This window comes from Salarias fasciatus, chromosome 1, assembly GCF_902148845.1.
Source record: "Salarias fasciatus chromosome 1, fSalaFa1.1, whole genome shotgun sequence".
In the NCBI taxonomy this organism is placed as follows: domain Eukaryota; kingdom Metazoa; phylum Chordata; class Actinopteri; order Blenniiformes; family Blenniidae; genus Salarias; species Salarias fasciatus.
In genome coordinates, this window is record NC_043745.1 from 35,316,178 (window position 1) to 35,330,453 (window position 14,276).

Consider the following 14,276-nt stretch of genomic DNA (forward strand, 5'->3'; position numbering starts at 1 on the left):
TGGGTTTCATATGATTTAAGTAGCATGAGATAAATCATTTGAAAATGTAACTGCAACCAATCATTTAATAACATAAAAGCAAGACTGCATTATTTGCAAATGATTTCATTTTTGCAGAGTTATGTCATTGCCCATGATGATATTATGACTATACCCAATCAAATTTGGACATTTCTGTGTGTGTCTGTGTGTGTATGTATAATAATGACAGGACACTTCGAGAGTTGCATTAAATTTTTAAATCAAGAATAATTCACAGCTAAAAAAAGAAAGAAAAAAAAAATCCCCCAAAAGAAAGATTCACATACTACAGGTTGAAACAATACATTGTCATATTCATAATTACAGATATTAAATTATCTATTTATATATGGCATGTCTGTACACCCTTTGTATAGCCCCCACGACAGTACGTCTTCTGCTCTCCAGAAGGGGATTCATATAAAAGTGAGTGTCGATGGGAACACGATGGCTTCGGACAGCGGCACGCGGACTCGTCTGTATCCTCTCAAACAAACTGTGGGGAGGGCTGAGGTGGCTGAATAGAAAATATCTATGTCCTCCGCTGACGTATTAATCACTCTTTTACAGACATTTCATCCTCTGTTAAATATAGACCAGGTAAAATGTGTTAAATTCAGCGTTAGTGATAGATGAAGATGGTGGTGATGATGATGAAGGAAGATCACTCTGTATGTTTCACTGCAGAGCAGCTGAGCTGCACCCATGCTGGGAGAGCATGGGAGAAATATGGCATCCTTTGGTTTCCTGTAGCGATGACTGAGATGTTTGGTTCGTGCAGAGGTCACGTCACATTTATTATACCTAAGCCAAATTCTGGTTGCAAACACTGACGTTAATTTTACACAAAACATGACTTTACTTCAATAATTATATCAATGGCGTCTACGTCTCGATTATAAAAATGTTATGATAGCATTTTACATGACATCCTTCCAACTTCATGGTGGCACCCGGAGGCTGGATCCCACCACGGCGAACAGTAAATTAAAATGTTTACACATCTCTGCACCACTTCTGAGTCACCAGTTAACTTCACAAGCTCGTTTTAGGATCGTGGCAGTAAGCTGGAGATAAACCTTCAAAAGGCACAGGGAGAACATGCAAACTCTTCACAGATCAAAAAGTCGTCAAAAATTAAAGATAAAAGCCTAATTTTCTGTTTAATTATGTCTGCAGAAATGAGAAATGGCACTTTATTGCTTTTGCTTGTTAACTTCCAGTTATGTTTAAAATATCTGAATGGACAGTGCCATGATTTGGCTTTATTGTAATTGGGACTATATAAGTAAAACTGATGATTTATATAGAGAAAGGTTTCATTTAATTAATTTAAGTTTTCTTAGTATCATCAGACATTTTTAAACTGTGAGTCTTTACGTTTTTTACATTTTTCAGCTTCTTTTGGCGTTAATAATTGTATGTATTTGTATTGCACCTTCTAAAATTACTGAATATGATTTGAATATATTTAATTGCCTGAAATGTCCATTTGTACAATTGTGAGAAAGTTATCTGTTCTCGGAAGTAGGTCTGTATTTGACTTAAATCATCCAACATGTGGCAGCCCACAGCTGTTTTAAGTCCTTCAAAAAGTAATTTTTTTCCTGGATCTTGATCAAACTGTTCAGTCTTTAACATCTTTTTGTTTTCTACAGCAAAGAAAAAAAGCTGAATCTTTTCTCAGCAGGGGTACATCAAAGCCCATCCAGTGCAGTGAAATACACAAGTCACAGCAAAAACACTCCAATATTCTTCGATTTGCATTCGAACTCGACACACACTCGATGGCAATCCCTTTAAATGTTGCGAAGATGTTCACTGAGGAAGGTTACAATGACCCGATGAAAAAGAGGCACTACTAGTGAAGGTCTGAAGACACCAGAGATTTTTTTTTTTTTTTTTTTAACTTTTGCTCCCTTGTTAGCACCTGTACTCACTGTACCGAGGATCGGCCTTGTTACCTTTTCTCTGCTACACTGAGAGCATGTTTTAAATATCTGATGTTTAACTATAAGGAGCAAGTTTGTAAAACACCACATGAAGGAGAGTCTGTATGTCGGATGTCGTCCTCAACCAGCCGAACTGAGCTTTTTCCTGTTTCCACACCTGAAGAGGACACACGTCGAAGGAAGAGTGTCTGGTTTACCACTAGGAGTAAAGGACCGAGGCTGTTCAGGGCGATGTGGTGGGGGCTGGTTAGCTTAGCACTACGGTACCAACAGTAAAACACCCGAAAGGTGAAATCCACACTGGGACACCTTCAACCTGCTGTTTTTATTTTCTCAGCTCTGAGAAGTGATGAACTTTGCATTTCATTATTCATGATCATGATCATTAGATATTTCTGAACCTTAAAGCTAAGGTCTCTGTTTACAGATCGTTCTCCATCCCGCCACCTACGATCATGAATGCTATTCGGTACGAGTAGGCAAACTTAAATACCTGAGGTTAGTCCAGAAGTGGGGAGATTAAATCCTTTGGTTGCTTTGGCAGAGGTTTGGGATTAACCCCACGAGAGCTGGATGAATTAAAGGAATGGGACTGTGGCATTGCCACAGTTTATCCCAGCATAACTGAGAAACATGACAAGAAGAGTTACAGCGAGGGCACTTCTCTCGAATTCAGTTCTCTCAAATTAAGTTGAACAAGGTACAGACACCTAAAACCAGAAAAATGAAGTTCAAAAAACATAACTCATTTAGGCATTTCCATTGAGACTACGCAACAGTGAGCCTGCTTTTTTGGGTGCATAAATCCCAAAACGTGCCTTTCTTTCAACAACTACATGACTCAGTGATCATTCGCTCAAATCAATAACCTGTGAAGATTTTCCCCAATCTGTGGCTTACCATGAATAACACGATGCTTTAAACCTCAGTAAAGCATCCTAAAGAACTCCAAACATGCAGAGAGCATCACTTCAGCTTCATAAGAGTGGTTTTTTCAGGGTGGATTTTGTTCGGTTGCTGCTGAACAATGTGGATATCACCTTTCTCTCAAGTGTTGCTACAAAGATAATACTCACCGCTCCTAACATGGATTATTTTTTTTTTCTATTTTTATGTCACTTAGTGTACATTTCCAGTGTGAGGCTGTTATATGTAATTTACACCTCCTTCATGCTCGCAGCCCACCGGTGTGACGGCGAAGCGAGCCCATCCGGTGAATCACGGCTGCTGTGTTTCTTCTCTCCAGTGCAAGAACAAGGTAGTGCAGTTCGGTCGCCTCCCGGGCTGAGATGAAGCTACAGGCTAACAGACAGATGCTATATTTGTGCTATTTACTGACAGCCCGCGCTCTCCACCCCTCACTGATGCCCTTTTTGCATATTTTCGTCTTGTAGAGACTCTCCTCTTTTGGCTCATTTCCATCGTCTCCTCCTGCTGCACAAAGCTCTCACCACACTTCCCGTTCCAGATCCTTCCTTTTACAACTTGTTAGCTTTTAATTTTTTTTTTTTTTTTCCTTTTAAATTTAGGTTTGTGAGACCTTCATGCAACATTATATTATTATACAGTGGACTGTACAGGGCTGTGGTTAAAGGCAGGGTTATTCCAGGTATATGTCTTCTGTCGGGCAGGAGAACTCCACAAACTCTTTGTAGTACAACTGGAAGGCTTTCCTGGAAACAAGCAAACACACAAAAATCTTTTTTACACCTGAAAATTCAGAAAAAAAAAATAAGATGGGAAAGAAAAAACACATGGATGGATGATTATTTTTAACCAGGTAGGTTAATTGAGAAGTGATTCTCATTTACAGTACAGACCTAAATAACTATCTAGTATTGGAGTTATCGGCTGTAAATATGTTCCTTTACACATACAGAACATGCACAAACATTACTTCATATTCCAAAAGTATGTCATCTAACAACAAAGCGTTAATGTCGACATAAATCAACTCACCCTACTGACTCCGCGAGAGGCTTGGTGGAGTTTTCAGACACAAATACGTGGCAGGCAAACCTCTGGTCCGCCGGGTGTTTGGTGATAAAACCGAAATACCTGCAGGGGCAGACGTGACACGAGAAACACATCTTGAGTGCAAACATCCCCACCGGAACGCTTCGCTCTGCAGTTAGAAGTTCACTTCATGCTGCGTCCCTCACAGTCGAGAAGCTGGTCTGAGAGCAGCTGCTGGATGCTGAGGGGTGTTAGTTCACTCTGAAGCCGTTTTCACCCTCTGTTTGGGTCACTTACATTAAACGCCTCCTGCATATAATCTCTTTCATTGCCACTAACTTTCATTTGTCAACGATAACTGAAATCTATTTGCTTTCAAGGTTGATGTTGTCTATTATAGTGACAGTTTTCATATTCACAGTTGCCCTGGTGAGTTTGTTTGCAGTTGTTAAAGTTGTCCAGAAACTATTGCACCTGTGAGAAAATTGCACCTGGGCATTAGTCACATCTGTCAAAAAGTGTCATAAAGCGAGGAAAAAGCACACGAAGGATTAAAAAACTATTTATTCATCCAACATTTAATTCACAAGAATGTTTTAATATTGCTTAAGATTTTTTTTGTGCCATAGACACATTTTATTATTAAAAAGTCTTTATTTTGAAATAGCTTTTGATCTAAATGAGGTCAAAACTGAGAGAAAGGATGCAGGATGTAGGATTGCATCAACATTCTGTTGTCAGAGAGCAACATCTAGAGGTCCCAGATGGTATAATGCATGTTCATAGATATTTTACATCATAATCACTAAAAAGAAGTTCAACCTATAGCATGAAAAATCCAATAAATTGACTTGTCAGTATTGTTTTTCATGTTTGTAATCTTTACTTGCAACTTAGTGAAACTTCACAAAGTTTTGTCTTCACATCATTTCTAGCTTTCTTGAGATACTTTACATCTTTTTCAATGAACAGCAGCAAAATATAAGAAGTGTTTCATACTTACTTGCTATTTTTGGGATGATATCCACAAAAAGAGACGTTCTTTAGTTGGAAGAAGTGGCTGCACTCGTTACTCTGCGGAGAAGACACAAAAAAAACAAACCTGTAAATATGTGAGCAGAGGCGCTTTCTGGCAGTGCTGTCATTTATCTATGCCAGGTTTTCTCAAGAGTGTTATGTTTGCATCTGTCAAATATCACTGAAAATCTAATGATAAATGTTTAAAGCAGTGAAGACGAGCGCTTCTTACAAATCTGTGAAACATGTGCTCTAACGTTAATGATAAGCGATCATTTATGGTTTAATGCAGCATTTCTTGATGTGTCCCCCTATAGAAGATATCATTGGAAACAGATGTGGAGATAAGCAGGTAATACAAAACATGAAAACTCCTCTGTTGCCAGTGAAGTGTTGAAAACGCTCCAAAAGTGTTTCATAATTCTAGGTTCAAATGTGTGTTTTATCAAAAATTAAATGTGTACACTCCACTTTTAACTCCTGAAACGACGATTCCTGAAACTCTCTGTTGGTCCGCACTAGTTTGAAAGTCATTGTTCGACTGGATGGTGATCATTTTTAAGAGATGTGGTTTATTTGCATGCATAACACAAATATACACATAACAAATGCTAACAATATCTTCGTTTTACAACTGCAGGTCATTTTACCTTAAGATAGTCTTTTATATAGCAACACAGTTTGTGTTCACAAAGCAATTCTTTGGTTAAAGAAAGAAAACACGGACTACTTTTAATCCACAAGGTGCAACGGTGCAATGTTCTTGCTGGTGAGAGCCACTAGGGGGAGACATAGATCATTGATTCAATCAGACTTTGATGTAAGGAGGCTCATTCATTCAACAAAAGACTTTTAAAGAACATAATTGGTTTATTTTCTTATGAAAATCCGGACTTTTACCCCCACGTTACCTGCACTTTCAGTTTTTTCTCACTCTGTATTCAACAGAAACACATGTGGCTTCACCGATGTTTTAAAATTGGGATAAAATGTAGTTTATGTATTCTGTAGACTTATCAAGGTTACTATGACTGAAAAAAGAACTGTCTTGTGTTGAAATGTTTGCTGTCGAGTTCTTCGGCATCAAAGCTACCCAGAAGCTGCATGAAGGTGTTTTCCCTGTGAGTCGACATTCAGCATGAAAACAAACTGGAAGTTCACTCAGACCGTTTGAACTCTTCAAACCTAAAGCTGGAAGGAACTGTTTGTTCCCGAAGCTTCTGCTCCACCTTTGAGGCTTCACAGACGAACCGAGGCGGAGGCGGAGTCGGAGTCTTACTCTGTCGCAGGCGTAATAATCCTCCTGAACTGCCAGCTTGATGCCTTTCACACTGATCTCCAGGATGCAGGAGGAGGGAGGGTTATACTTGACCGTCATTCTTCTGTTGGTGGCAATCTGGACGACAAATCGCAAAAGATGAGAGAAAATTAAACTTAATGCGATTCTAGATCAGAGGTGTCAAACATGAGGCCCGTGGGCCAAAACCAAGCAGCTCCAAACCAACTGCTTTTTGCAACTGAAGGTTTCATCAAAAGTGTCTTTATGTTGAGATTGTTGTCATTCTCTGTAGTAATTGTTTGGTTTTGTGAAAATAGACATTTTTATCCCTTACAATCTGCACTGCAACAAAGAAAATCTTTAAATGGAACCATTTCAGCAGTCTGGCCCAATCAAGCTGAATCTGGTCGGTATGTGGCTCCTGAACTAAAATGTGTTCGACAGTGATACTGACCACCTGAATAACGTTAAATTTAACAAGCCTGTTAAAAACCAGATACTGTAGAATCAATTTTCATTGGCAAAACGTATATAAAAAGAATAACATGGAGAGAGCTGGTTGGTAAATAGTGAAACAAACCCAGACGGGGCGGATTGAAACCCTCCACTCTGACTCCAGGTTCTTCACAGAAAATAAAGCTCCCTTCACATTATTCAACATGTTACTGTTGCTTACAGCTGCTTTCTGGTGAAATAACTAACCCGAGACCCTGTTTTGGCTGAAATACATTAAATTCACAAATTGCTGATCATGTTTTATAACAAACTAATGAAAATCATTGATTGCATCATCACATGATTCATTCTGATACATTTTGAGCTTTCAGATATTTTATTTTTGGGTTAAAATTGTAAAAATTGTAGCTTTCATTTTTCCCAAAGGTGGCTGACTTCAGTGGATGCTAAACCTGACCAAAAGAAGATGCTGGGAAGAAGACTGGAGGAAGATCAGACTAAATCTGGATGAGAGACACTGATGCTGGACGCCATGGCCAGAACATGAAATGACAGAAAACATCATCAATAAACCAGTATTTTATAGTTGTAGTAGTTTATAGTAGTTTGTAGATATGCAGATGGTTTTAATGAGACAGATGTTGCATCCGAGGTTTTCAAGTTTATGGTATTTATCATGTTGAAAATCAGTATGAATCAAAATATAATAATAAGAAAACATAATCATAATATTGTTAACAAAGTACAACATATATTATGAAACCAGTTCTTTAAATAAAAACCTCAATCAGCCTGAACAGTTTATGAGTTCATTTTATTCTGTTTATGTCTCTGTGTCCTCCATGGCTGATGTTTATAATAAACTTAATAGAAGTTGAAAACTGATTGATTTATGATCACTTTTATGGTGAAACATATCCTTCCTCAATGTGCTGTGGAAGGGAGGTCCACCCCTGCAAGATGGCCGCCACGCAGGCACGTCGGCTCCAGTCCACAGCAGCGTGGATGAGGCGTCTATGTATACGACGTCTGTGCTTCAGTCGATCGCTGCGCTCATTAGTTACTAACTTTTTAAGCTCCCTTCCTCCTTCCCTCTGTGAAACTCTCCTCCTGAACCGTTTCCCTTCTCTTCAGTGTTTCTCATATTTGAGAACTTCATGATCCACTGACTCTTCAGCTCCAGAGTGATCACACAGCCCACAGTGATGCCTGTTAACTAAATCCAGTGTCTTATCCAACCCTGAATGGCCAACCTTTGGCCTGGAAGGAACATTCCCCTCCTCAGCGCTCCTGGTTCTTCCCTGGAACTTCTCACCTCCGGTAGAACTGAATAAAGGAACCTCCCTGTGAGTGAAGGGTCACACCTCTGCAGCCATTCCTTCATTATTCGCCTCTTTACTCTCCTTTAGGAGACTGCAAGAGCAAAGTTTAATTCAACGCCACAGCAGTATTTCACTTTAGAGCCAGCTAGCAAGATGAAAATACCGAGTTCAGAGCTACAGGTGGAGGCCCTGACTGTATTCCTGCTGCAGAAAGAGGCCAAGTGTGAACGTCTGCAGAGGGAAGTCCAGGAGAAGACAGATGAGCTGGCCTGTCTGAGGACCTACATGGAGGGAGCCATGGACGACATTCAGAACCTGATCCTGGCTCAGCGGGAGGAGACAGCCAAGGAGAAAGCTGGTCTGCTGTCTCACTATGAGCAGAAGCTGAGTTCAGAGGTCACACCTCTGAAAGAAGCTCTGCAGGACAGTCACAATGAGGTCTCACACCTCAAGACCCAATTCAGCCAGATGGCAGCATTTCTTGAGGCAGCCATCGCAGACTGCAACCAACATTGGCTGAGACAATGGCAGGAGAGAGAGATGGACACTGCTGCAGAGAGACAGGCCACGGCTCATCACTTCCAGCACTGTCAGATGTTCCAGTTCCAGATCTCAACTCTGAACTCGACCCTGATCTGAACTGCACAGACTCAGAGGCTGCAGCCATGGGGCAAGAGACGCCAGCCGAACAGAAAGAGCCGACAAGTTCAACCCAGCAAGCTGACTGACTCACCATTCATCATCAATTCATCTAAATTTCAAATGCATCAATAAAATCCAAAACTGCATGTTTGTCAAGTCTGTATGAAACAAGTGTGCAGTGAATAAGCGAATGAAACATCATCGATCTCAAAGCTGACATGAAATCATCAGAACAGATCATCAATAAACCGGTATTTTATAGACTTCGTGGTTTGTAGTAGTTTGTAGATATGCAGATGGTTTTAATGAGACAGATGTTGCGTCCGAGGTTTTCCTGCTTATGGCATTTATCATGTTGAAACTCAGCATGAATCAAAATATCGTAATTAATATGGAAATAGCAATATTGTGATGATTAAAAGCTAATAATAGCAATAATAATCATAATAGTGATTCTAAAATTAACCCTCTCTAACCCGAGGGTAAAAATGGCCGTTTTTACCACTTTTCATTTTACTCTTATATTTCACATTAACAAACTATAAAACTTGCCTTTCTTGGTGTCTTTTCTAAGCACAACCTCACCTATGAGATTCCACAAACATTAATTAATGTTGACTTTATGTAAGGACACAATTGATCTGTGAATGCAAAAAAAAAATTCAAAATCTGATTAGAAATGTGTTGATTTTTTTTTGCTGTGGTAATCACAAATGTGAATAACAAATGCTTTTGGCAATCGAAAAAGCACACAGAAGTATCACATAACAACAACCAATGAACAAAGTTATCAAAAAAGTAAATTATGCTGTTATTTCACAAAAAAACAAAAAACTTCCAGGCGTTTTTTTCAGTTTTCATTTCCATTTTATGGAAGTGGTTTACCTGTGCCACTCTGTGGCATAACTCCAGTTCTCTTCGACCGTTGGAGATCCTTCAAATACTCAGAGAAAGCGCTGAAACTCTAGTTTCCGATGGTACTTCAACGCCTGTCATACGTGCTTCCGTTATGGAGCAAAGTAATGAAAAGTCTCTTCTCCGCAGTTAAAAAAACCACGAAAATTGTTTCAAAAAAACATGGATTTTCTAATGCATATAACTCCCGATCCGTTTGTCCAATTGAAATGATTCAATAACTGTTAGAAAGCCCCCGAACTTAAGGTTCCTGGGGTATTTGAACGACTCGCGTACGTGCTTGCGTCACGGCGCGACGTCAACAAATGACGTACATGCACATTTGACACGCTGGAGCATCAATGGAGTCCTGACGGTTTTAAAATATAACAATATTTAGAAAAATGGTGATAATAATAGATATAACAATGGGATATAATAATAATGATGATCAGAGTCATACAATCCTAACAATAACAATCAAGTACAATATAAATCCTGAAACCAAGTCTCTCAGTAAAAACCTCAATCAGATTTATGATCACTTCTATGGTGAAACATATCATTGCTCAATGTGCTGTGGAAGCCTGGTCCCCCCGGCAAGATGGCCGCCACGCAGGCACTTCAGCTCCAGTCCACAGCAGCGTGGATGAGGCGTCTACGTATAGGACGTCTGTGTCTGAAACGACTTGATGATGTTGGGAGGCAGCAATGAATCATGGGAGATTTGTGTGTGCTGTTAAAAACTGTACTTATAGCATTTCTTCCCCCGTATTATTATTTTCTTCACTGTGCCGCTGAACTAACCCCGCAGGACGGAGTCCTGGTTTGAGTCCAGGCTTTTTGTGTGAAGACTTTGCATATCTTTATGTGCATGTGTGCTTTTGAGCATTTGTTATTTGCCTTGTGATGGCCTTGTGACCTCTCCATGAGGTACCCTGCCTTCACCAATCGACTCCTTCGTGACCTCAAGTTGGATCCATTTTCTTCGCTCAGACTGGTCGGATAATTGTATTAGCAAACACTAATTAATAGGCTTTGCTCCCTCCCCCTCAGTCTAGTAGTACCACAGACTTTTATTAAAATACCAAAAGTGTTCTGCCAGGTTTTCCCCTTTAAGTGGTTTCAGCTCGTAAAAAAAAAAAAAATAAAAGCAGCAACCAGACAGTCGTACCTTCTGCATAGCTGCACACAGCACGTCGTTCCCTTTGTGGTAGGGGACCTGAACCGAGCCCAGGAACTTCATCCGATACCTGTCCATCCATTCACCACTCTTCTCTGCATAGAGGAGACAGGGAAATGAATATTTAAAAAAAAAGTAAACAGATTAAGTTCATGTATTGTAGAAATGCTGATCAAAGTTCAATGAAAACAAACTGCCGGGGATAATATTGTGCAGCGCTCAGACGGATTATGTCGGATTATGTGTGAAAAGGTGTCATTTAACAAAAGACTCATAATAACTCAAACAAATTAACTGATTGAGAAAGTACCGGAGCAGAAAATCTGTTGGCTTTGGAGAGAGAAAGGTGTGAGGGGATTGTTGTTCAGTGTAAAAAAAAAAAATAAATAAAAAAAATAAAGCGAAACCTGTTTAATCCACAAATCACAACCAAGACCAAAAAACATATATCCAACTTCTGACGTGCACTGAATTGAGATACGGGCTTTTAAAGTCTGGATCTGAGACAGTTGAAGAGGATTCCAAATGCCAGCACAAAAACATTACAAGCTATGTGAATGTAAAGAGGGAAATATTTGATTTTATACTCAATTAGCCGTATATTAATGAAACTTAAAATCCTTAAACTTCAGTTTTTTGTGTTTTCATGCACAAACATGAAATGAAATGAATCAATCTGCTCTATTAGCTTATTTGACCCAATTTTGTAGATCTGAGCTTCAGCAATGACAAACGGTGATTTTCAAGTCACATTACAAGACGTTACTTCCATTTACTGCTTACTGCAGACAGTGTTATGACAACGTTGCTTTTGCAAAGGGAAATTCGAGGGAAATTCACTCTGATAACTGTAAAATTTATGCTAGAAATAAACTTAGGTAAAATTTCACTGAAACCTTCAGCTGCTGATGCCTGTTGAGCCCACTAGAAATAACTATCTGATGCCATTATGTTCAAATTCATTACTAAAAATGTCTCTATTTAATTATTAGTTTTGAACTCCCGTTCATTCAGTGCCATCTGGTGGCTTCAATAAAGTGAATTTTGAGCTCTCCATGGTGGTGAAAAAAAAATCTGTTTATGATGCTCCCAACAGGAGGGATCATCTTTTGATTTCCCCCAAAAAATGTTGAAACAGTACTCAAAATTTACTTGACTTAGGCCAGATATAACAAAACATAGTAGTATTTATGAAGCACAAGTTGTATTTAGTCCCTTTATGATAAATTACGAAGCAGGATATTCTGAGGAATTTACAGAAAAGGAAAACATGTCACAAATACAAAATAAATTCAAATAATTTCTAACTGACTGCCTTATAGGGACATGCATTCCTTTACACTGATTTCCTGCAGACTTCCCCTCATCCTAACTGCTGGTCACCTAACCTGAACCAGACTCAGACTCCAACCACGCCTCTAACTCCAACAACGCTCCGACTTTAACCAAGCTCTGACTCTAACCACGCATCTAACTCTAACCACGCTCCAACTTTAACCACACTCTGACTCCAACCACGCCTCAACTCCAACCACAGCCTGGCCATAAAACACAACTCCATCTAAAGACTTATTGATCTTCCTGATGAGGACCTCCATTTTCTCCCCAAGATGACATGAACCCTCATGAGTCGAAGTGCAATCATGTTTAAGTCGCCTGCAGGATGACTGATGTGTGTCTCACACACACACGCACACACACACACACACACACACACACACAGTGAGGCTGTTTTGGTCTCACTGGATTTCGAATATGTTTTATGTATGTTGACATGCTGCTGTACGTCATGCATAAAATGACGCCTTTCACTTTCCATTAGGACTGAATAAAGGTCCAGTCTTGCACATCTAGTGAGCTGGACTTGGTGATTTGATTTTATTTGCCCAGCAGTTCAGTTATTTATTTTATGTGTCGGGTTCAGTTGCTGCTCCAGTAGCTTCGCAGTCGCTGCAGGGATAATGAATCCCAGCATGGCCTTCCCCAGGATTTCTCCTCCTTTAGTTTATGACACACATTGTCTGCAGCCTTCTATTGATCCAAGCATGTTGAGTTAAGATATAAGAATAAAATGGGTCAAATGCAGTGTTTCCTCTCTAAATCTGAGCTAAAGCTTTGGAGTGACTGTACCATTTAACCATTGTTGGGCATTATTTATTTATGCACAGTATTCATAACAAACAGCAAATCCTACAGTCCACAGTGAATTTGATTTTCACACACAAACTCTTTTTGAGGCCAGACCTCCTCCGGATCTCAGCGGTGTCCGTACCTTTGTAGCTCTCGGTGTCTTTGGTCACCTCGATAGCGTAGTACGCCGGGAAGATCCCTCGGGCGCCCGTCCGCATGTTGTAGCCCTCGTACCAGTAGTCATCCGCCTGGACCTCCACCAGCAGCGGGTCGTCCACCTCCAGCTCCAGCTCGTCGTCGTGTCGAGGGACGAACCTGTCCGACAGTTCAGCTGGTCAACAGTTTTGCAAGGACATTCAGGCGTTTGGAGAACGAGTTAGAGCGAAGAATAAACACGTCACATGAGTTTCTAATGGTGAAACAGCAGCATGGACGTGTCTGATGAGAAACTCGAACCTCTGCATGGATAATGTCCCATAAAGTCATGAGACCTGCTCTGTCTTTCCCGCACCTCACTGCATTTATGAGCCTGTGTGTGTTTTCAACCCGCCAGCTGCAGTGACTGCTTTTACCAGTGCAGACATAAAAAAAACCTGCTCTTGCTTTTCTATCAATAATGTATCACTGTATAACCCCCCCTCCATAAAAACCACATTTCTCTGATGAAGGTTGCAAAAACGAAGCCACTTTTCTGTCAAATCAATCATGATCATGATGAACTGATAATATTTATTTTAAAAAAATGCAAAATAAATGAATGCATAGACATTAAATCTAAATTTTAGTAAACGAGGAATAAGAAAGATTGACTTTGTGATAAATTACAAAAAAGAGCATGATTTCTTTGTGAAATATAAAGCCGTTCTTCAGAAAGATTTTAGACAATCTTTAATGACGCTACGTTAAAAACACTAAGGTAGAAATCAGACTGCTTTGAAACTCAACGATGAACACGTCAATTCAAGGTGAAATGATTCTAAATATGTGCTGATAAATAACAGTATGAAATGTGACGTGGAAGCAGCATTGAAGACATTTGGCAAATGTGTATCTGCACAATGGAATAATAAGTTATACTGCAAAAAGTGTTGGAATAATACATTAAACTGTTTTCCAGAAGCACTTGCATAAAGCTGGTATTTTTTTCTATGATTTTATGTCAAATCATAGTGAAAACGTTCATTTTCTTAAATATAAAGTGGATAATGATGTTATTTACCTGTAGACTGCTCTGTGGGTCTGATCCTTCTCTTCACCATTTATCACACAGGAATATAAACCGAAGGACTCTGCACCTGGATCACACAGAAGAAATGAGAGTAAACATTACGCAGGTAAAAAGATTAATGACACTGGCTTCACACTGCGGCAAAAGGACATTATTAGCAAAGAGAAAATGCAATTAAGGTGCAGTGAGCCTATTT

General features: G+C 39.6%; 1 protein-coding gene across 2 annotated transcripts in view; it reads right to left on the reverse strand.

The window, feature by feature from the left end:
* Positions 1-1,890: 1,890 nt before the first annotated feature.
* mapk8ip1b (mitogen-activated protein kinase 8 interacting protein 1b) overlaps positions 1,891-14,276 on the reverse strand; it is a 58,124-nt gene continuing 45,738 nt past the window's right edge. For both annotated transcript variants that reach the window (XM_030088748.1, XM_030088757.1), the window contains exons 6-12: positions 14,072-14,147; positions 12,995-13,167; positions 10,714-10,817; positions 6,226-6,342; positions 4,933-5,003; positions 3,933-4,031; positions 1,891-3,646 (exon numbers count right to left, since the gene is read on the reverse strand). In XM_030088748.1, the coding sequence (XP_029944608.1) occupies positions 3,574-3,646; positions 3,933-4,031; positions 4,933-5,003; positions 6,226-6,342; positions 10,714-10,817; positions 12,995-13,167; positions 14,072-14,147 (713 nt within the window). In that variant the 3' untranslated portion in view covers positions 1,891-3,573. The remainder of the gene's footprint in view (positions 3,647-3,932; positions 4,032-4,932; positions 5,004-6,225; positions 6,343-10,713; positions 10,818-12,994; positions 13,168-14,071; positions 14,148-14,276) is intronic.